This window comes from Hyla sarda, chromosome 1 (assembly GCF_029499605.1).
Source record: "Hyla sarda isolate aHylSar1 chromosome 1, aHylSar1.hap1, whole genome shotgun sequence".
Taxonomy (NCBI): domain Eukaryota; kingdom Metazoa; phylum Chordata; class Amphibia; order Anura; family Hylidae; genus Hyla; species Hyla sarda.
The window spans coordinates 407,487,220-407,509,355 of record NC_079189.1 but is presented as its reverse complement, the minus strand read 5'-3'; the positions used below and the strand labels follow the sequence as shown (position 1 = coordinate 407,509,355).

General features: G+C 43.6%; 1 protein-coding gene across 3 annotated transcripts in view; it reads right to left on the bottom strand.

Annotated features, from left to right (window-relative positions):
- ARHGEF40 (Rho guanine nucleotide exchange factor 40) overlaps positions 1–22,136 on the bottom strand; it is a 236,045-nt gene that overhangs the window by 99,292 nt on the left and 114,617 nt on the right. For all 3 annotated transcript variants that reach the window (XM_056528603.1, XM_056528602.1, XM_056528604.1), the window contains exons 10-13: positions 21,215–21,342; positions 20,979–21,117; positions 20,274–20,336; positions 16,780–16,979 (exon numbers count right to left, since the gene is read on the bottom strand). In XM_056528603.1, the coding sequence (XP_056384578.1) occupies positions 16,780–16,979; positions 20,274–20,336; positions 20,979–21,117; positions 21,215–21,342 (530 nt within the window). The remainder of the gene's footprint in view (positions 1–16,779; positions 16,980–20,273; positions 20,337–20,978; positions 21,118–21,214; positions 21,343–22,136) is intronic.

Here is a 22,136-nt window from a genome sequence, read left to right as displayed (position 1 = left end):
TCCCAGCCCATCCTGTCTACAAAGGAGTTAAACAATGTAATAATCATGTAGTTGTTCTAAAAGTCTTCTTTGCAACATATTCTTCTGTTTCAGCACTTAACAACTAGCGTACCAAGCAGCAAAGTGTTAATAAAACATGACTCACTAGCCACAGGAAGCATTCCCAGCTAACCAGAGGAGTTCCAAACCACAAATCAGGAAATATAAGAAGCCAGGGAAAAGTCAACTGGTTATGTAACCACTAGCCAAACCAGATGAGGAATGAACTGCTGAACTAGGGTAACTATTAGGTACATTATATGCCTTTTCCAACCTGAGATCCTATCATCAAATATACCATTTATCATGCATGTAGTAAGACTGAGGACACAAGGCAGTCATAAGATGTTCCATAAATAACAGATATACACTCAGCTTTATAGATAACTGTGTTTATCACAGATTAAAAAAAATAAAAAATAAAAAAAAGGAGATTTTTTATACTTACTGTAAAATCTCCTTCTTGGCAGATCCATTGGGGGACACAGGAACCATGGGTATATCTTGCTGCCACTAGAAGGCTGACACTAGGCATTAAAAAAAAGAAGCCGGCCCCTCCTGGTAGGATATACCCAGCCCACTGACCCTGAGCTAATCAGTTTAGTCCCAAAACAGTAGGAGGAACCAACAAATAATGACAGAGTGTCCGAAAAAAGGCCCAGACAAAAAAATCTACCAAACCAGCCCACCGACAGGAAATCGTCTCTCAGAGCAAGAAACCAATTAATAATCAACGAGTTAGTGCTGTGTCCCCCAATGGATACTCCGAGAAAGAGATTTTACAGTAAGAATAAAAAATCTCGAGATCGGCTCCATTGGGGGACGCAGGAACCGCGGGACGTACCAAAGTAGTTCCCGGAGTGAGAAAAAACAGAACCCAGCCAGAAAATCAGGCAGATGGCAACGCCACTGTCGCCTGCAACACTTTACACCAAAAGCCGGCAACAGCAGACGCAGAAGTGTGCACCTGGTGGAACTTTGTGAATGTGTATACAGATGACCAAGTGGCCGCTTTACACACCTGCAGGGCCAAAGCCCTATTGAATACTGCCCAAGAGGCCCCAACAGAGCGAGTGGAGTGAGCCATAACCCGTAAAGGAGGAGACTTTCCCTTAGAACGATAGGCCTCCGAAATGGCAGACCGGATCCAGCGGGACATGGTCGCCTTAGAAGCTGGAAGCCCCTTACGCCGGCCTTCCGGAATGACAAACAGCGAATCAGAACACCGAAAAGAAGAAGTGGCCGAGATGTAAACATGCAGAGCTCTGACCACGTCCAAATTGTGGAGAGAGCGCTCCGTAGGGTAAGACGGAGCCGGACAGAAGGAAGATATCCTTGTTTAGATGAAAAGAGGAGACCACCTTCAGCAGAAAAAAAAGGTACTGGCCAAAGCACAGCCTTGTCCTGGCGAAGGACCAGAAAGGGGGGTCGGCAGGAGAGATCCCCCAATTCCGACACCTGCCAGATGGAAGTCACAGAAATGAGAAAGGACACCTTCCAAGAGAGGAAGTGGAGAGAGTTCAAAAGGGGCACCTTGCAAAGCAATAAGAACCAAATTCAGATCTCAAGGTGGAGTGGGAGACCTGTAAGGAGGAGCCCGGTGTGCCAAACCCTGAAGGAAGGTGTGAACATGAGGATCAGAAGCCAGGGGGCACTGAAAAAGAATGGAAAGCGCTGATACCTGTCCCTTGAGGGAACTAAGGACCAAACACGTTTCCAGCCCCAACTGCAGAAAAGAAAGCAGGTTCGGCAAAGAGAAAACAATGGGAGACAGAAAGGGCTGCGGACCTCCGAAAATAGGCAGTGACGTGGAGAGAGAAACCGTGAGCCGTCAGCAACGCGGTTTCAACCACCACAATGTCAAATGCAGCAGCAGAGAATTGGGGTGCCAGAGAGGACCCTGAAAAAGAAGGTTGGGCCGATCCAGGAGCCACATGGGAAGGTCTGCCACAAGACAAACCACGTCAGCTAACCACGAGTGCCAGGGGCCAATCCGGCGCCACTAGAATCGCTGAGACGCCTTCCGCCTTGAGCTTTTTCAGCACCCTGAGCAGGAGGGGAAGTGGAGGGAAGAGGTAAGGAAGGGCCAACTGTGACCAAGGAATGACCAGCGTGTCCACAGCCAGAGCCAGAGGATCGTGAGACTTTGCCACGAAGGCGGGAACCTGCCGGTTTAGGCAGGACGCAAAAAGGTCCACGTCCGAGGTCCCCCAACGTTCGCAAATTGCTGAGAGCATTTCCGGATGGAGAGACCACTCCCCGGGGTCGGGCGAGGAGCGATGTAAAAAGTCCGCCTCCCAATTGTCCACCCCCGGAATGTGGATCGCTGATATCGCTGATCGTTCCGCCTAGACATTCCAGCGAGGCTGCGAGTGCCCCCCCTGGCGATTGATATAGGCCACGGCCATGGGGTTGTCCGTTTGGATCCGAACCAGACGGCCCTGGAGTAACAACTCCCAGTGAAGGAGACAAAGAAAAATGGCCCGAAGCTCCAGGACGTTTATGGGGAAATTAGCTTCCTGGGGAGACCAGCGGCCCTGAACCGTCCAGTCCTGAAACCCCCCCCCCTCCCAGCCGAGGAGACTCGCATTGGTCATTCAGACCTGCCAGCGCAGTGGGAGAAACAACGCACCAGAAGAGGGAGCGCCGCATGTCAGATCCAGAATGTGCCGGCGATGCCTGTAAAGTACAAGGAGGGAGACTGAGCTCCCATCACCCATCAGGCTCCCTCTGTCCAAAATAGCGTGAAAGAAAAAATATTAAGGAAATTATAATAAAGAAATAAGGAATCCCTAGCAGCCCAAGGAGGGGTGGGGGAGAGGGTTGAAGGACAGGGATACTTACCTAGGAAGATGTCCCTATACTCACCTCTGAAGTCTTCAGTCTGGTGCCACCTGCATCATTCCAGGCTGCAAAAGAGGGGCGAGCAGGAGCAAAAGGGGAACTGGACCCAGGGTACATTCCTTAGCACTGGTCGGTGGCGAGAAAGGGATAACGTTGCATACCTTATGGACCGTGCCCTTTGCTCGCAAGTGGGGGGGGGGGGGATCAGGCAGCGCCATGCTCTTGTTGCCCCAGCCTAGATAAAATAACAAATGTAAGAAAAAAATGTAACTCTAAGAAAACTATAAAATAATAAAAAGAAGACCAGGTCTGGAGAGCTCAAGACCTGTGTCTTCCTCCTACTGACACTAAGCTAAAACGGATTAGCTCAGTGCCAGGAGGGGCTGGCTTCAATTTTGTTAATGCCTAGTGTCAGCCTCCTAGTGGCAGCAAGATATACCCACATTTCCTGTGTCCCCCAATGGAGCTGATTGAGAAAATGGTGATTCCTCACCCTCTCCATTCTTTACTCTCGTCGTCTATTTGGCAAGCAATGAAGGTCTTGGGAACCCTAACCTCATCTTTTACAAGCAGACATTTTATACCAGTAGTCAAAGCTTCTGATGAGTCTACACCAGAAGATGACAATCAGCCCTACAATTCAAGATCTTCCATGGTGACTGAAGCTGGAGCTCCAGGGTCAAAATCTGACAATGATTCCTCAACAGCTGATCACATCAGATGCTTCTTAGGCTGGGTTCATACCATATTTTTGCAATACAGTTCCTGTATACGTTTTCAATTTTAAAACCGTACGGAACCGTATTGAAAACCGTATGCGTGGACTCTCCATTAAAAACTGTATGCCAAAACATCCGGTTGTGTCCGTTTTGCATCCTGTACGGTTTTGTCAGTTTTTTCCTGTACCCAAAACCTTAGCCTACCACGATTTTTGGTCCAGGTCAACCCCTTAAGGACCCAGCCAATTTTCACTGTAGGACCCGGCCATTTTTTGAACATCTGACCACTTTCACTTTAAGCATTAATAACTCTGGGATGCTTTTACCTTTCATTCTGATTCCGAGATAGTTTTTTCATGACATATTCTACCTTATGTTAGTGGTAAAATTTTGTCGATACTTGCATCGTTTCTTGGTGAAAAATTCCAAAATTTGATGAAAAAATTTAAAATTTAGCATTTTCTTTTAACTTTGAAGCTCTCTGCTTATAAGGAAAATGAATATTCCAAATAAATTATATATTGATTTACATATACAACATGCCTACTTTATGATTGCATCATAACGTTGACATGTTTTTACTTTTGGAAGAGATCAGAGGGCTTCAAAGTTCAGCAGCAATTTTCCAATTTTTCACAAAATTTTAAAAATAAAAAATTTTCAGAGACCAGTTCTGTTTTGAAGTGGATTTGAAGGGCCTTCATATTAGTAATGCCCCACAAATGACCCCATTATAAAAACTGCACCCCTCAAAGTATTCAAAATGACATTCAAAAGCTTTGTTAACCCTTTAGGTGTTTCATTGGAATAGCAGCAAATTGAAGGAGAAAATTAAAAATCTTAATTTTTTACACTCGCATGTTCTTGTAGACCCAGTTTTTGAATTTTTACAAGAGGTAAAAGGAGAGAAATCTTCCTAAAATGTGTAACCCAATTTCTCTCGAGTAAGGAAATACCTTATATGTGTATGTCAAGTGTTCGGCGGGCGCAGTAGAGGGCTCAGAAGAGAAGGAGCAACAATGGGATTTTGGAGAGTGAGTTTTTCTGATAGGCTAGGTTTCCACTTGTTTTTTTTGTACACCTAAAAAACGCCAGCAAAAACGCCAGAAAAACTGCCACAGGTTTTTCCTGAGTTTTGGCATTTTTCTGGCATTTTTCCTGGTGTGTGGAAACAGCCAAATTTGTCCCCTGTTGCAGTTTTCTCACTGTCTTCAGGTACCACTCTGTGGGTCGGATGCTGAGCGCCCAGACCACAGAGTGTAAGGAGGTGAGGAGGGATGTATAGCATCACTACTCACCACCCACGGCTGTATAGTATACAGGGGGGCATAGTGTACCCGTATATACTATACAGGAGCCGGGAATCCTGTCACCAGACTGACAGGACCCCCTGCTCCTGTAGCCCCTTTGGGCGGTATACAGAATATACAGCTATCTATATATAGCTGTATATAGTGTATACAGAACAGGAGGTCCACTTACCTCCCTCGTTTCTGTCACTGCCGGTCCGTGTAGCTCCGGCCCCTAGTGATGACGTCATTAGGGGCGGAGCTACAGACATATTCAGGCTAGTCTGAAGCTCTGTTCACATTGTCCGTTTTGGATAATGGGAACAGACCCTTCTGCCAGTGTCTACCCAGAAAGGGAGACTCCAGCTGTTGCTAAACTACAACTCCCAGCATGCCCAGACAGCCAAAGGCTGTCTGGGCATGCTGGGAGTTGTAGTTTTGCACCAATTGGAGGCTCACTGTTTAGGTAGACATTGCATTATGGGCGCTCTCCCCTGCAGAGAGTGCAAAAAATGTCCTAACCTATTTTTTTTGTGTTTTTTTTTTCTTCTCGTTTCAGATCCATGTATGCAGAGGATTACGACGGATTCGATGGATTACGACGGATGAACTTTATTTTTTTAATTTTAATAAAGTGGTTAACGAGGGATGTGGGGGAGTGTTTTTTAAAATAAAATATTTTTTCCAATGTGTTGTGTCTTTTTTTAATTGAATATTCAGGCTTAGTTATGGAGGCTGTCTAATAGACGGAATCCATGACTAAGCCGGGGCTTAGTGTTAGCCCCAAAAACAGCTGGCGCTAACGCCCAATTATTACCCTGGTACCCACCGCCACAGGGGTGCCGGGGAGAGCCGGTACCAACAGGCCCGGAGCATCAAAAGTGGCGCTCCTGGGCCTAGGCGGTAACAGGCTGGCGTTATTTAGGCTGGGGAGAGCCAGTAACAATGGTCCTCGCCCACCCTGATAACGTCAGGCTTTTACTGCTTGGTTGGTATCTGGCTGATACTGAATATACAGGGAACCCTATGCGTTTTTTTTTTCATAAATAAAAAAATAAATAAATAAAATGCATAGGGTTCCCCCTATTTTCAGTATCAGCCAGATACCAACCAAGCAGTAACAGCCTGACGTTACCAGGGTGGGCGAGGACCATTGTTACTGGCCCTCCCCAGCCTAAATAACGCCAGCCTGTTACCGCCTAGGCCCAGGAGCGCCACTTTTGACGCTCCGGGCCTGTTGGTACCGGCTCTTCCCGGCACCCCTGTGGCGGTGGGTACCAGGGTAATAATTGGGGGTTAGCGCCAGCTGTTTTTGGGGCTAACACTAAGCCCCGGCTTAGTCATGGATTCCATCTATTAGACAGCCTCCATAACTAAACCTGAATATTCAATTAAAAAAAGACACAACACATTGGAAAAATTATTTTATTTTAAAAAACACTCCCTCACATCCCTCGTTAACCATTTTATTAAAATATAAAAAAATAAAGTTCATCCGTTGTAATCCATCGAATCCGTTGTAATCCTCTGCATACACGGATCTGAAACGAGAAGAAAGAAAAAAACACAAAAAAAATAGGTTAGGACATTTTTTGTGCTCTCTGCAGGTGAGAGCGCCCATAATGCAATGTCTACCTAGACAGTGAGCTTCCAATTGGTGCAAAACTACAACTCCCAGCATGCCCAGACAGCCTTTGGCTGTCTGGGCATGCTGGGAGTTGTAGTTTAGCAACAGCTGGAGTCTCCCTGTCTGGGTAGACACTGGCAGAAGGGTCTTTTCCCATTATCCAATATGGACAATGTTAACAGAGCCTTATTCCCTTGCCAGCCTGGATTGCGTATGTAGCTCCGCCCCCTAATGGCGTCATCACTAGGGGGCGGAGCTACACTGACCCGCGGGGACTGGACGGAGGTAAGGGGACTTCTCCATCTTCTGAATACACTATATACAGCTATCTATAGATATCTGTATATAGTGTATACCGCCCAAAGGGTTAACCTACACTGTCCAGCAGTGTAAGTTAACTCTTTCCTTGCTGGGCTGGTGCATAGCGCACAGCTCAGCAAGGGGTTAAGTGAGCCAGCAATGTGTATACTGTATACACATTGCAGGCTCACTGTAAGTTCTTGCTGGGCAGTAGATATACGATGTTGCCTTGAGAACAGCTGATCCCGACAGTCACTTTGATCGCAGCGGTTGCCAGGAGAAGTGACATCCGCTGTGATCTGTCCCTTACTGCAGGTACTAATACTCCCAACATGGAGTACACTCTGCTCCATGCTGGGAGCTGTAGTACCTGCATTAATAGACAGATCGCAGCGAGTGTCACTCCTCCTGACACCCGTTGCGATCCTCCAGTATAATGTATAGATATAGATGCGGCAGCCGCTCTCCTATGGTCCCATGCACTGCCGTATATATACACATATTCCTATTTCCCACAGAGTTGTGATAGGCTGGAACCATCTGACCAATCACAGCTCTCTGCGGGAAATATGAATATGTGTATATATACGGCAGTGCAGGGGACCATAGAAGTGCGGCCGCATCTATACATTATACAGAAGGATCGCAAGGAACCCCAGCGATCTTTCAATTAGTACAGGTAACTACTACTCCTATCATGGAACAGTGTGTTCCATGCTGGGAGTAGTAGTTCTACCTAAAAAAAAAAAAAAAAAAAAATGAAACATACACACACACTACATTTTTATTATTGTCGGCTACATTTTTAGTGCCCTACCCGCGCACATAAATTGATCCCTGTTTAAAAATTAATAAAAGATATAATTAAAATTAAAGATATATTTCTTTAAATACAATTTTTTCCATCACTACTGTATCTTTTTTATTATTATTTTTTAATGGTACCCTACAAATTTTTTTTTAAAAAAGGTATCTCCAACACTTTTTTGGATCGCTAAAGTCCAAAAGAGAATAAAAAACACCTGAAAAAACGCCAAATTTAAAACCCACATAGTGTTTTTCTTGGCGTTTTTTCACTCCCATAGACTTCGGGAGAAAAACGCCAAGATTTTCCAGAAAAAATGCCAAAGTCTCGACAAGAGGTTGTTTTTTAAAAACTGCCAAGGAGCCCAAAAACGCCAAAAGGATTAAAAAAACGGCAAACTGAAAAACGCCAAGTGGATTTGGCATTTTGCAGTTTACTATTGACTTGCAGCTAACATCTGGCCGCAGCGTTTTTTCACAAAAAAAACGCCATGCGGCAGAATGGATGTTTTTATTGGCGTTTTTGTGAAAAAAAAACAAGTGGAAACCTAGCCAAATGGTTTTTGTGGGGCATGTCGCATTTAGGAAGCCCCTATGGTGCCAGAACAGCAAAAAACAAACAAACACATGGCATAATATTTTGGAAACTACACCCCTCAAGGCACGTAACAAGGGGTCCAGTGAGCCCACAGGTGTTTCACGACTTTTTGTTAAAGTTGGATGTGTAAATGATTTATTTATTTTTTTCCACTAAAATGCTAGTTTTCCCCCAAATTTAAATTTTTTACAATGGATAATAGGACAAAATGCCCCCCAAAATTTGTAACTCCATCTCTTCTGAGTATGGAAATACCCCAAGTGTGGACGTCAAGTGCTCTGCTGGCGCACTACAATGCTCAGAAGAGAAGGAGTCATATTTGGCTTTTGAAAAGTGAATTTTGCAGAATTGGTTTTTGGAGGGCATGTCGCATTTAGGAAGCCCCTATGGTGCCAGAACAGCAAAAAAAAAAAAAAAAAACACCTCATGGCATACTATTTTGGAAACTACACCCCTCAAGGAACACAACAAGGGGTACAGTAACCCTTAACACCTCACAGGTGTTTGACGACTTTTTGCTAAAGTCTGATGTGTAAATAAAAAAATAAAACATTTTTCATAAAAATGCTGGTTTTCCCCCAAATTTTCCATTTTTACAAGGGGTAATAGGAGAAAATGACCCCCAAAATTTGTAACCCCATTTCTTCTGAGAATGGAAATACCCAATGTGTGGATGTCAAGTGTTCTGCTGGCGAACTACAGTGCTCAGAAGAGAAGGAGCGCCATTGAGCTTTTGAAGACAGAATTTGGTTGGAATAGAAGTCGGGGACCCCCCCTTGTGACCCCATTTTGGAAACTACACCCCTCACAGAATTTAATAAGGGGTGCAGTGAGTATTTACACCCCACTGGCGTTTAAACAGATCTTTGGAACAGTGGGCTGTGCAAATGAAAAATTACATTTTTCATTTTCACGGACCACTGTTCCAAAAATCTGTCAGACACCTGTGGGGCGTAAATGCTCACTGTACCCCTTATTACATTACGTGAGGGGTGTAGTTTCAAAAATGGGGTCATATGTGGGGGGTCCATTGTTCTGGCTCTATGGGGGCTTTGTAAACACACGTAGCCTTCAATTCCGAACACATTTTCTCTTCAAAATCCCAATGTGCTCCTTCTCTTCTGAGCATTGTAGTGCGCCAGCAGAGCACCTTACATCCACATATGGGGTATACTCTTATTCAGAAGAAATGGGGTTACAAATTTTGGGGGGCTTTTTTTCCCTATTTTTTCCTTGTGAAAAATGAAAAATTTTGGGTAACACCAGCATTTTAGTGAAAAAAATTTTTTTTTTCATTTTCCCATCCAACTTTAACTAAAATTCGTCAAACACCTGTGGGGTGTTAAGGCACACCTTACCCCTTGTTACATTCCATGAGGGGTGTAGTTTCCAAAATGGGGTCACGTGTGGGTATTCCTTTTTTTGCGTTTATGGCAGAACCGCTGTAAAATCAGCCACCCCTGTGCAAATCACCAATTTAGGCTTCAAATGTACATAGTGCACTCTCACTCCTGAGCCTTGTTGTGTGCCCGCAGAGCATTTTACGCCCACATATGGGGTATTTCCATACTCAGGAGAAATTGCGTTACAAATTTTGCCGGTCTATTTTTCCTTTTAACACTTGTGAAAATAAAAAGTATGGGGCAACACCAGCATGTCAGTGTAATTTTTTTTATTTTTTTACACTAACAGGCTGGTGTTGCCCCCAACTTTTCCTTTTCATAAGGGGTAAAAGGAGAAAAAGCCCCCAAAATTTGTATTGCAATTTCTCCCGAGTACAGAAATAACCCATATGTGGCCCTAAACTGTTTCCTTGAAATACGACAGGGCTCCGAAGTGAGAGAGCGCCATGCCCATTTGAGGACTAAATTAGGGATTGCTTAGGGGTGGACATAGGGGTATTCTACGCCAGTGATTCCCAAACAGGGTGTCTCCAGCTGTTGCTAAACTCCCAGCATGCCTGGACAGTCAGTGGCTGTCCGGAAATGCTATGAGTTGTTGTTTTGCAACAGCTGGAGGCTCCGTTTTGGAAACACTGCTGTACAATACGTTTTTCATTTTTATTGGGGGGGGGGCAGTGTTAGGGGGTGTTTATGTAGTGTTTTACCCTTTATTATGTGTTAGTGTAGTGTAGTGTTTTTAGGGTACATTCACACGGGCACAGGTTTACAGTGAGCTTCCCACTAGAAATCTGCGCTGCGGCGAAAAATTTGCAGCAGCTCATACTTGAAGCAGGAAACTTACTGTAAACCTGCCCGTGTGAATGTACCCTGTACGTTCACATGGGGGGCAAACCTACAACTGTTTCAAAACTACAACTCCCAGCATGTACTGACAGACTGTGCATGCTGGGATTGTAGTTTTGAAACAGCTGGAGGCACACTGGTTGGAATACCTTCAGTTAGGTTCTGTTACCTAACTCAGTATTTTCCAACCAGTGTGCCTATAGCTGTTGCAAAACTACAACTCCCAGCATGTACTGATCGCCGAAGGGCATGCTGTGAGATCTAGTTATGCTACAGCTAGAGGTACACAACTACAACTCCCAGCATGCCGAAACAACTGTCTCTGGAGGGCTACAGATAGAGACCACTGCACTGTGATCTCCAAACTGTGGACCTCCAGATGTTGCAAAACTACAAATCCCAGCATGCACAGACAGCAAACTGCTGTGTGGGCATGCTAGGAGTTGTAGTTTGGCAAGATCTAGAGTGCTACAGTATAGAGATCACTGTGCCGTGGTCTCTAAACTGTAGACCTCCAGCTGTTGCAAAACTGCAAATCCCAGCATGCCCAAAAAGCTGTCTGGGCATGCTGGGAGTTGTAGTTTTGCAACATCTGGAGCGCTACAATCTCAGACTGTAGCCCTCTAGATGTTGCTAGGCAACTTACCGGCTTTCGTCGGATCCTGGGAGCCGCCCTCTTCTGCCACACGACATCGGGTTAAAAACCGTATTGAAACGTATACTTTGTTTTTAACATGGGAGTCAATGGGAACTGTACAGAACTGTATGTGCGTACGATTCCATCCGGTTTTCACCATCCGGTTATTGACTTTGCACAGTTTTTTTCCTTGGAATTTCAATCAAACAAGTGAAACTTTATTCATAATGGAGTGAAAAGTTAAAAACGTATACTTTTTTTCTAAAAAAAAAAAAAAAAAAAGGGATGCAACCGGAAAACCATATAGGGTTTTCAACCTCATACGGATTAAAATTTGTACACACGTTTTGATATAGTTTAGTCAGGTTTTGAGGAATCCGCTTTTTTTAAAATAAAAAACCTGATACGGGAACAGTATTGAAAAAAGGTAATGTGAAACCAACCTTATTGGGGTAGGGGTGTCCATACAGACCAGTTCTAGATGCAGCAGAAGTGGAAACCATCAAAACTGAACTTTTCATCAATTTGAGATAATTGAGAGCCACCAAACTAGGATTGTTATATTTTTTCGGGATATACATCACATTAAGGGTACGTTCCCACACAGCGTATTTGCTGCGTATTTTCTGCTGCATATTTTATTTTCCCTGGTAGGGTACGTTCCCACACGGCGTATTTGCTGCGTATTTGCTGCTGCATATTTTATTTTCCCTGTTGAAGTCAATGGGTAGGAAAATACGCAGCACCAAATATGCAGCAAATACGCAGCAAAATACGCCACGTGGGAATGCACCCTTAAAGTCAATGGGTAGGAAAATACGCAGCACCAAATACGCAGCAAATACGCAGCAAAATACGCCATGTGGGAATGCACCCTAACAGCCAAAAGGAAACAAAGAGAAATTAGTTGGCAGGGGAATGTGCCCAGGTCTTGTCATGGGCAGAGAAATTGTTCTTAGCCTCTCAGTAGTCCACATACACCCTGTTCCAAATTATTATGCAAATGATATTTTCAAATTTTACGAAATAATCAATGTAAATAACAGTCATCATAATTCTCATGTTATCAACTATTAGGAGTACAATTCAAATTTTTTTGAACAAACCTCCTAATGATAACAATATTATTTTTAAACATAAAAAAAACTTACAATGCACCGTTCCAAATTATTATGCACAGTAAGTTTCAAAACACTTTATAGGTTGTAAAGAACTGAAAATTGTCATTTGTTGTGTTTGCAGCATATTTACTAAAATCAAAAGCTATTTCAATCAAACTTTTAACAACATTTTAACAGGTCACGTTACATTTTAACATAGGACCCCTTATTTGATAGCAGCTTCACATGTCTTGCATCCACTGAACTTGTGAGTTTTTGGACAGTTTCTGCTTGAATTTGTTTGCAAGATGTCAGAATAGCCTCCCAGACCTGCTGTTTGGATGTAAACTGCATCCCCCCTCATAGATCTTTTGCTTGAGGATTCTCCAAAGGTTCTCAATAGGATTGAGGTCAGGGGAGGATGGAGGCCACACTATGACTTTCTCTCCTTTTATCCCCATAGTAGCCATTGATGCAGAGGTATTCTTTGCAGCATGAGATGGTGCACTGTCATGCATGAAGAGGATTTTATTACGGAAAGCAGTTCTTCCTTCTGTACCAGGGAAGAAAGTGGTCAGTCAGAAACTCTGCATGCTCCATGTCCCCAGAGGTCATCTTTATGCTTCGAGGGACCATAAAGGGGCGGACCAGCTCTCTTCCCATGATTCCAGCCCAAAAAATGACTCCACCACCGCCTTGCTGACGTCGCAGCCTTGTTGGAACAGGGTGGCCGTCCACCTACCATCCACTACTCCATCCATCTGGACCATCTAGGGTTGCACGGCACACATCAGTGACAGGACTATTTGAAAATTGATCTTCATGTATTTTTCTGCCGAATGCAGCCGTTTCTGCTTGTGAGTATTGTTTAGTGGTGGCAGAATAGAAGGTTTATGCACAGTTGCAAGACTCTACACCTTGATGTCCGTGTGACTCCAAAGGCGCCAGCAGCTTCAAATAACTGTTTGCTGCTATGTAATGGTATTTTAGCAGCAGCTTGATCCGATGCATGGATCAGAAATAGTCCTCAATGTGGCTTTATCTACATAAACCTGACTGTGCTTTGAATCAGCCACAAATCTCTTAAAGGGGTACTCCGCCCCTAGCATCTTATCCCCTATCCAAAGGATAGGGGATAAGATGTTAGATTGCCGCGGACCCGCTGCGGTGGGGTGCCGCTGCGGCACCCCGCTGCGGCACCCCACCATCATTACTGCACATAGCGAGTTCGCTCTGTGCGTAATGACGGGCGATACAGGGGCCGGAGCAGCGTGACATCATGGCTCCGCCCCTCATGACATCACGGCCCGTCCCCTTAATGTAAGTCTATGGCAGGGGGCGTGACAACCGCCACGCCCCCTCCCATAGACTTGTATTGAAGGGTGCGGGCCGTGACGCCACGAGGGGCAAAGCCGTGACGTAACGATGCTCCGGCCCCTGTATTGCCCGTCATTACGTGCAGAGCGATCTCGCTCTGCGCAGTAATAATAGCGGGGTGTTGCAGCAGCGATCCCCGGGGTCCCCAGCAGCGGGACCCCGGCGATCTGACATCTTATCCCTATCCTTTGGGGATAAGATGTCTAGGGGCGGAGTACCCCTTTAATAGTGAGATGATCACGCTTACGTTTTCGTGAAATATCTAATGTTTTCATACCTTGTACAAGGCATTGAACTATTTCACTCTTTTCGGCAGCAGAGAGATCCCTTTTCTTCCCCATATTGCTTGAAAATGGTGCTCTGCTTAATAATGTGGAACACCCACCTTTAGTAGTTTATCCTTAAATTGGGATCACCCGGCAATCTAATTATCACAGGTGTCCGAGATTGTTTTAACTGATCAAAAGAGCCCTGAAAAAACTAAATATTTAAAGGGGTACTCCAGTGATTAGACATCTTATCCCCTATCCGCTGGGGACCCCCGTGATCTTGCACGCGGCACCCCGTTTGTAATCAGTCCCCGGAGCATTGAGGGGCGGAGCATGACGTCACACGGGGGCGCAGGCGTGACATCACACGCCGCCTGCCCTGTGATCGCCCGTAATCAGACTTCAAACTATCCGGAAAATGCCTCAGTGGGCCGGTGGGCCTGGTTATCTCGATTATTGAATCTTTTGGAAGTTGTATATCTCAAGCAATCTCTCAGTCCAGATCTCCTAGGCAAATTTCTCCACCCTGGCCCTGCATGTCTGACTGCCTTATGCTTCAGCAAAATCTCCCGTCATGATCTTCCGTCACAAAGTCCATAAAACGTCCGTTAAAGAAATCCATTCATTTCAATGGGATTTTTTGACCATCCTTCATCATCAGTTATAGCCTGTTATGACTAATATCCATTATTTTTGACAAGGCAAATAACGGTGCATGCACAAATTTTTTGCCCCCTTAAAAATAACGGTGGAGTAACGAACATTGAAATTTTAACATTAAAGCCTACGTGTGATGGATGTTCACAAATGACATCCATTATTGTCTGTTATTTTTATATTCCGTTATGATCAGTTATTGCTACTGAGCATGCTCAGTAAAGCCTCTCAACCAGGAAGTCAAAAAGGGATTAAAATTACGGATCATAACAGATTAATTGATGGATCATAACGGATGGCCATTGTCCTTTAAAATAATGGACATTGGCCATCTGTTATGATCCTTTGTGATCAGTAATTTGATCCATTGATTAATGGGTGTCAAAAGGCAGGAACATGACGGCAGTGTGAAAATAGCCTAAAGGCTATGCTCACACAGTGGAATTTCCTAGTGGAATTTTGTAGGAATATTATCCTTTGGATAGGGGATAAGATGTCTAAGCACCGGAGTACCCGTTTAATGTAATCTGTTTGCACCCGGTTTATAATATCCGTCATTACTTCTGAGCATGCTTAGAAGAGGTGACATCAGCAGACTCCTGCAGTGCTGAGGGACTACTCTTACTCCCACCATGGAACAGACTCATTTCCATGATGGGAGTAGTAGTTCCCCCAGCTGCGGGAGTCTGCCGGTGGCTGGGGAGTTTGTACTACTACCTCCATCATGGAACAGAGTCTGTTCCATGTTGGGGGTAGTAGTACAGGTGATAAGGAATTGATTGCACCGGGCTCACTTCTGAGACCCGATGCGATCAGCAGTTATAACGCAGGGGAGCTGGTGGCATGCTGCGCTCCCCTGCGATATACATACTATTGTGTACATTTTCATTTTGAAATCCCCCGCCGGGAGCCCTGAATGGCCGGCACCGTGGAGCCATTCAAGGCTCCCGGCGGGGTTTTTAACTTACTACTCTGACCCCCAAATGTATGCCACCCATGCATATTTATAATAATTCATGGCTCGCTGCCAACCATTTAGGGCTCCAGGCGGGGATTTTAAAAGTGAAAGTAAAAATACACCGTACATCGCAGGGGAGCGGAGCATGCCGCCCGCTCCCCTGTTTAATAATGTCTGATTGCATCATGAGTGAAATGCAACAATGTAACCTTGGATCAGGTGGCAATAAGGTCCTCGCCTTTGGCGATTTTTAGGCATTACAGGCTAAACATCAACTGTGCAGTAGACTAGACAAGTTATCCCATATCCAAAAATAGGGGATAGCATGTCCGATCGCCATGGGTCTGGCCAATGTGATCCCCTTTGATCTCCGGGCCGGCGCTGCAGCATTCATGAACATGTAAGTGTAGGGCTTCCATGTTCGTGACGTCAAGCCACGCCCCCTCCATTTAGGTCTAAGGAGGGGGCGTGTTGGCTAGAACACAGCGATCAAACATGTTATCCCCTATCTTTTGGGTAGGGGTTAACATGTCTAGTGGTGGAGTACTCCTTTAAGCAAGAAAGTGCTCAAAGTGGCTGGTTCCTGTGTCCCTTATTAATCATATTGCTGCACAAATCCCTTTGAGTGCTGCTTGACGAAGTGCAGAAAAATTCTTATCTAAAATGTTCTTTTCCCATAGTCTTAAGGCAGCAAAGTATCCTGCTACTTCATCTTATAGTCTGCTGCTGGCTGTCCTCAATTAATAAAAATTTATTATTTATTTATGATAATCAAGTTCTGCTCTCTTCAATCGGGCCGAGGTTTAGGTTTACCCCTTTGTGTGCTGTCTTTAGCCTACATGAAAAGCCAATTTCAGGAAAGAATTTTCCTTATGTGTGTCCTGCAGCAGGAGTCTACTTCCAACCCTGTGCTATTTCTGCAGAAGAACACAAAAATAATTAAACCCCACACCATGGCTAGGCCCTAGTTCCCACTGGAAGAGATGTCAGGAAATGAATCACTGATTTCTGCAGGATCTCTACAACTTTGTTTTAGGAACATGCAGAAAATGTTGCTGAGGGTGTGTGGAAGTATATGTCTTGTTTGCTTTTCATTCATTTCTAAGTTTTGTGATCTTTTAACAGCAAGTGGAAAAAAGGAATTCTGTTAAAATGACTACCACTCATCATCTAAAGCGAACTTTTGTTTGGTTCAGATTAACAAAAGAAAATGGCCTGTATTATATCTTGCATATTTGCGAAAGTTCTTAGGCCGGGCAATTAGCACAAATATCTGCTCAATTTAACCATAAAATCTAATAAGGAATTTTCTCACCTCTTTCCCTCTGGTCTGGGAACTCCTCCCCAAGGTGCATCTGGTCCTCTTCCATCACCTCTACTTAGAACATGACCACGTGGTGGACTGCAGGTACGGTCAGCAAGCTCTCGGCTACTGACTTCCAGACCCCGGATCCTGACACCAACCTCTACCTTGCGATTATCTGTGTCCATAAGCGATACCTCTAATTTTCGTATCTGCAGAAAATAGTAAAGTTGGTTATTAGTAGACATCCTCTTACACTTCATAACTCAATAAAGTGATGTAACTTTCTAAATAAATTACATTTTCATTGAGTATATTTTATTTTACAATAGGTGTACCAATATCTAGATATAGCCGAGTAAAGCATTCTTCACTACCAGGCTGGCCACAATCTCCATCCGGTTGCAGGAGTTGGCCCCATACTCCTATAGACTTGTACTGGAGCAGTCTTCTGCAAATGAATGGAGACCGTGACCAGCCGCGGAGTCCACGCTTCCCTCTGCTATATCTAGAGATCAGAAGGGTTCTGAAGACTCAGTCTTGGCCAATTAAAACCTGTGCAACATCCCTGCAACATGCCAAAGGTTTTGTATAATTACGGGCACAGTAAAATTTAACTGTTATTTCAAGTAACTTTTCAGCATACGCAGTCCTGTTTGTGTACGAGTAATACATACAATATGGCGTAAAATGTGTGGAATGTCCGCATGGAAAAAACAAGCGAACATTTTGCACTTTTGACTAATCTGGCTGGCACTAGGACCACTCAGACATGTGCCATCTCATTGTAGCATAGTTCATAAGGTTGAAAAAAGACCAGAGTCCATCAAGTTCAACCTATAACCCTAATGAGTCCCTACTGAGTTGATCCAGAGGAAGGCAAAAAAAAACCTCATACTAGAGGTAAAATTTCCTTCCCGACTCCAAATATGGCAGTCAGAATAAATACCTGGATAAACGTTCTGTCCCTATAAATCTAGTATACAGAACCAGCTATGTTATTATTCTCCAAAACTGCATCCAGTCCCCTTTGGAACTCTTTTACAGAGTTCACCATGACCACCTCTTCTGGCAGAGAGTTCCTTAGTCTCCCTGCTCTTACAGTAAAGAACCTCCATCTGTGCTGGTGTAGAAACCTTCATTCCTCTAAACGTAGAGGATGCCCCCTTGTTATGAATACAGTCCTGGCTATAAATAGATCATGGGAGAGATCTCTGTATGGCCCCCTGATATATTTATACATAGTTATTAGGTTGCCCCTAAGCCTTCTTTTTTCTAAACTAAATAACCCTAATTCTGATAATCTTTCTGTGTACTGTAGTCCTCCCATTCCCCGTATTACCCTGGTTGCCCGTCTTTGAACCCTCTCCAGCTCCACTATATATCTTTCTTGTACACTGGTGCCCAGTACTGTACACAGTATTCCATGTGTGGTCTGACTAGTGATTTGTACAGCGTAGAATTATTTCCTTGTCATGGGCATCTATGCCCCTATTGATGCACCCCATGATTTTATTTGCCTTGGCAGCAGCTGCCTGACACTGGTCACTACAGCTAAATTTACTGTTAACTAAGACTCCCAAGTCCTTTTCTACGTCAGTCGTTCCAAGTGTTCTCCAATTTAATACATAATCCCAGTCCGGATTTTTCCTCCCCATGTGCATTACCTTACATTTATCAGTGTTGAACATCATCTGCCACTTCCTAGCCCAAACCTCCAACCTATCCAGTGCACTGTCCTCTATAGGGTTTACCACACATTAGTTACTCTGCACATTAGTTACTCTGTCAGGTCTGTTGGTTAATATTAAAGTCCAGTAGGGCGCCCCCTCTGGTTGGGCCCTGCACCATTTGGGACAGATAATTGTCTTTAGCTATAGTCAGAAACCTGTTTCCATTATGAGATTCACAGGACTCAGTCTCCCAATTTATATCAGGATAGTTAAAGGACATGTCCGGTGCTCACTTTTCTTATTGTATCCGTTCCGGGCTGCAAAAAAATAAGCTCTCTCTCCCCCGGTGCTCCGGTACAGGTGTTGGGTCCCCGGGCTGTATTCTTCTTACTTCCTGTTAGCCCGGCACGTCACACAGAGATTCAGCCTATCACCGGCCGCAGCCATGTCCCGCCTCGGCCGGTGATAGGCTGAAGCTCCGTGTGACGTGCCGGGCTAACAGGAAGTAAGAAGAATACAGGCCGGGGACCCAACACCTGTACCGGTGTACCGGGGGAGCGTAGGCAGATAAGAGAAAGCTTATTTTCTTTTTTTTTTTTTGCAGCCCGGAACGGATACAATAAGAAAAGTGGGCACTGGACATGTCCTTTAAAGTCCCCCATTATTATCATGTCATTTTGATTTGCTGCCTTGTTTATTTGCCTCAGTGATTGATCTTCTGCCTCTTCCATTATGTTTGGTGGCTTATAGCAAACCCCTATCAGGATTTTTTTTTTTTTTTATCTCCATATATTTCTACCCATAATGACTCCACATTGTTTTTTATTTCTCATAGATTGCAATGCATTTCCTTGCGGAATAGGAAGAATTTACACATCTATTCTTTGCGCACGCTGGAATCGGAATTTTCCCGGCAGAAACATCTGGCGCAGAAATTCTGCCGTGTGAATGGTGCAGAATCACATTGAAATCAATGGGACTCTGCAGCAGCAGAATGTCTGTTCGCAATTCTTCTGTCAAATTCAGCACGTAATTTTGCCATGTGAGCCTGCCCTTTAGGCTATGTTCACACTTCGGAACGTCCGCACAGAAAATCTCCATGCGGACATTTCACAGTCTGCGGGCGCCAGAATAATATAGATGGCTCCCGTCTTATAGAGTCCTCAGAAGAATGAGCAGGTTCATTCTTTCTGCAGACACGGAAACCAGAATTTCCATGCCAGAAACATCTGGCAGGGAAATTCCACCGAGTGCACAGCGCAGCAAAATCCCATTGAATTCAACTGGCTCTACTTCAGTGGAATCTCTGTGCAGAATTTCAAGCGGAATTCCACATGGAAATTCCACAGTGTGAACATAGCCTAAGATGTTGCTGCAGCATACAAAGGATTTTCTTTTAGGCAGTAAACCTGCAGAGCCAGTGTCTCTGTTCCTAGCTGCACTCTAGCTAGCTCCTATCCTAATCACTTAGATGTAAAATTATGTGATTCTAATGGAATAAGTTTGGGTCCACGCTGCTATTTGTGTCTACGTTTTACTGTTTTTGTTTTAATTATGTTTCATTTTGCTGTATGTAACAACATAGCAGACGATGTGTACAGCATAAAAAGTATATGTTGCAATGTGTTTTTTTTTATATAATTTATGGCATATATGGTATACAACAGCATTCATTTTAAAAATGTGTTACATGTTTTATCTTCTCCAATAGTATAAAACATATACAGTAAATACAAGCACAGCAAGAATTCAAATGTCTTTGCAAAATACCTTTCTACAACATATAAAGCATAACAGCTATGCTACATGCCATTTATTGTGTTGCTGACTTACATCTTGGGTCTCCCCACGGTTGTCTATTCCATGTCCTTGTGCATCAAAAAGACTCTGAGAATCCTATAAGCATATGAAGTGTTCAAAAGAAGGAAACCAGAAATACCAGCCAAAGTTTTATCCACTTAAGTATTATTAACAATGGTTTATATTGGTATTACGATTAATGAAATAGGCCTGGAGTACACAGACACATACTGTAGCACTACAAATTGATTTAGACTTTCAAGTGTCACCTGTCTGCAAGATTACACTCAACTCAGTGCATTGATTTGTACTGCCAGTGTGGATAGATAGTTTAAAAGGATAACCCACTCCCCAGCGTTCAGAACATAGACCCCTCCAACAGACTTGCATTGAGGGGGTAGGGAGTGTCATCACGAAGGGGGCGTGGTGACCCCTGAAGCCCGCACCCAGCATTCGGAACTAAATGTTCAGAATGCTGGGGAGTGGAGTACCCCTTTAAAACAAATAGTAGCACCAGAAAAAATCTCCATGTAGTCCGGGACTTAAAATGACACAATTATTAAGCATCATTTTTTGTTCTGCTTAATTTCCAAAATCAAACGTCAATCAAAACTACTGTAGCCTTCTGTGACTCTTGTATTTTTTATTGTAGAGCCATTACTGCTAAATGTTCAATACTCATCTGTAAGTTTTCAAAAGTATTGACATTTACCTTACACTGTGCCATATGGCTCATACCTCAAGAGTTCTGTTATGAAAGTCAGGTGGCGGAAATTTTGCCTCCAGCTCTTGGAGTTTCTGGTTGGACAACTGGACTAGACGATGCAGTGCCTCATCAACCCTCTCATACAAGTCAAAGGTGATTGGATCATAAAGTCTGCAGGACAAAAGTAAACAAATATTTAAAAACTATGTTTCTCTGAATATTTCTAGTTAAAACTAAAGCAAACCTTGAAGCCATGCTCTGGCATTACCTCAGATAAGGTGACTTCTGTAGTCTTGCTACAAGAGTGCCTCCATCTCTTTGCAGTCTTTGAAGTTTCTCATCTGTAAGTGTTTTTTTCATGGCATCACGATGATGACAAATCAGCCACTGAATATCCTACCACATAAAGGGTGATAACCAGTAATTCCTTAGGCCCACAAGAGAGATTCTAACATGATTCATTCACAAAAAACAGATAATCTTGTTCTCCTAAATGCATGCATGGATTTAAACAGTTCTAAGGAAACAATGTATTACTTTATTTTTCCTCACATAAAACAGCATATACCGAAGACCAGAGTGCACAAGCTACTATGATGAAATTACATCCAGTAATATATAATTGTCATCATTTTTTTAATATATTTATAAAAAAAAAAAAAATAGAAGCCATCAGAGAAATTAAATGGTACTTATCATTTAGAAAAACTTTAAATATATCATAGAGACATATTAAAAGTTTTTATCGGTTGGGTCTGAATGTTCAGATTTCGACTGATCACAAGAAAGAGCTGGAAAAAGTATGCATGTACTGTCCCAGTTCTGTGTCACGTGACCTGAATGGACTCAAAATACAAGTCAGCGGGGAAATCCAGGTCTCACAGCCACAGAGCGGGGTGTCTGAATGTTTTTGTTTTGTTTTAAACCCTTAAGAACACAGCCCATATGGGCCTTAAGGAAACTGACTTCATTTTTGCTTTTTCCTTCTTGCCTTACTCGCCTAACTCTTATTTTTCCATCTTCAGACCCATGTGAGGGATAGTTTTTAGCATTGTACTTTGTAACGTTATATAAAATTTTACCATAAAATGTATGGCACAACCAACTAAATATTTTGTGGAGCAATTGAAAAGAAAACTGTGATTTGGCAACTTTTGGAGGGTTTATTTTTACGCAGTGCACTTTATAGT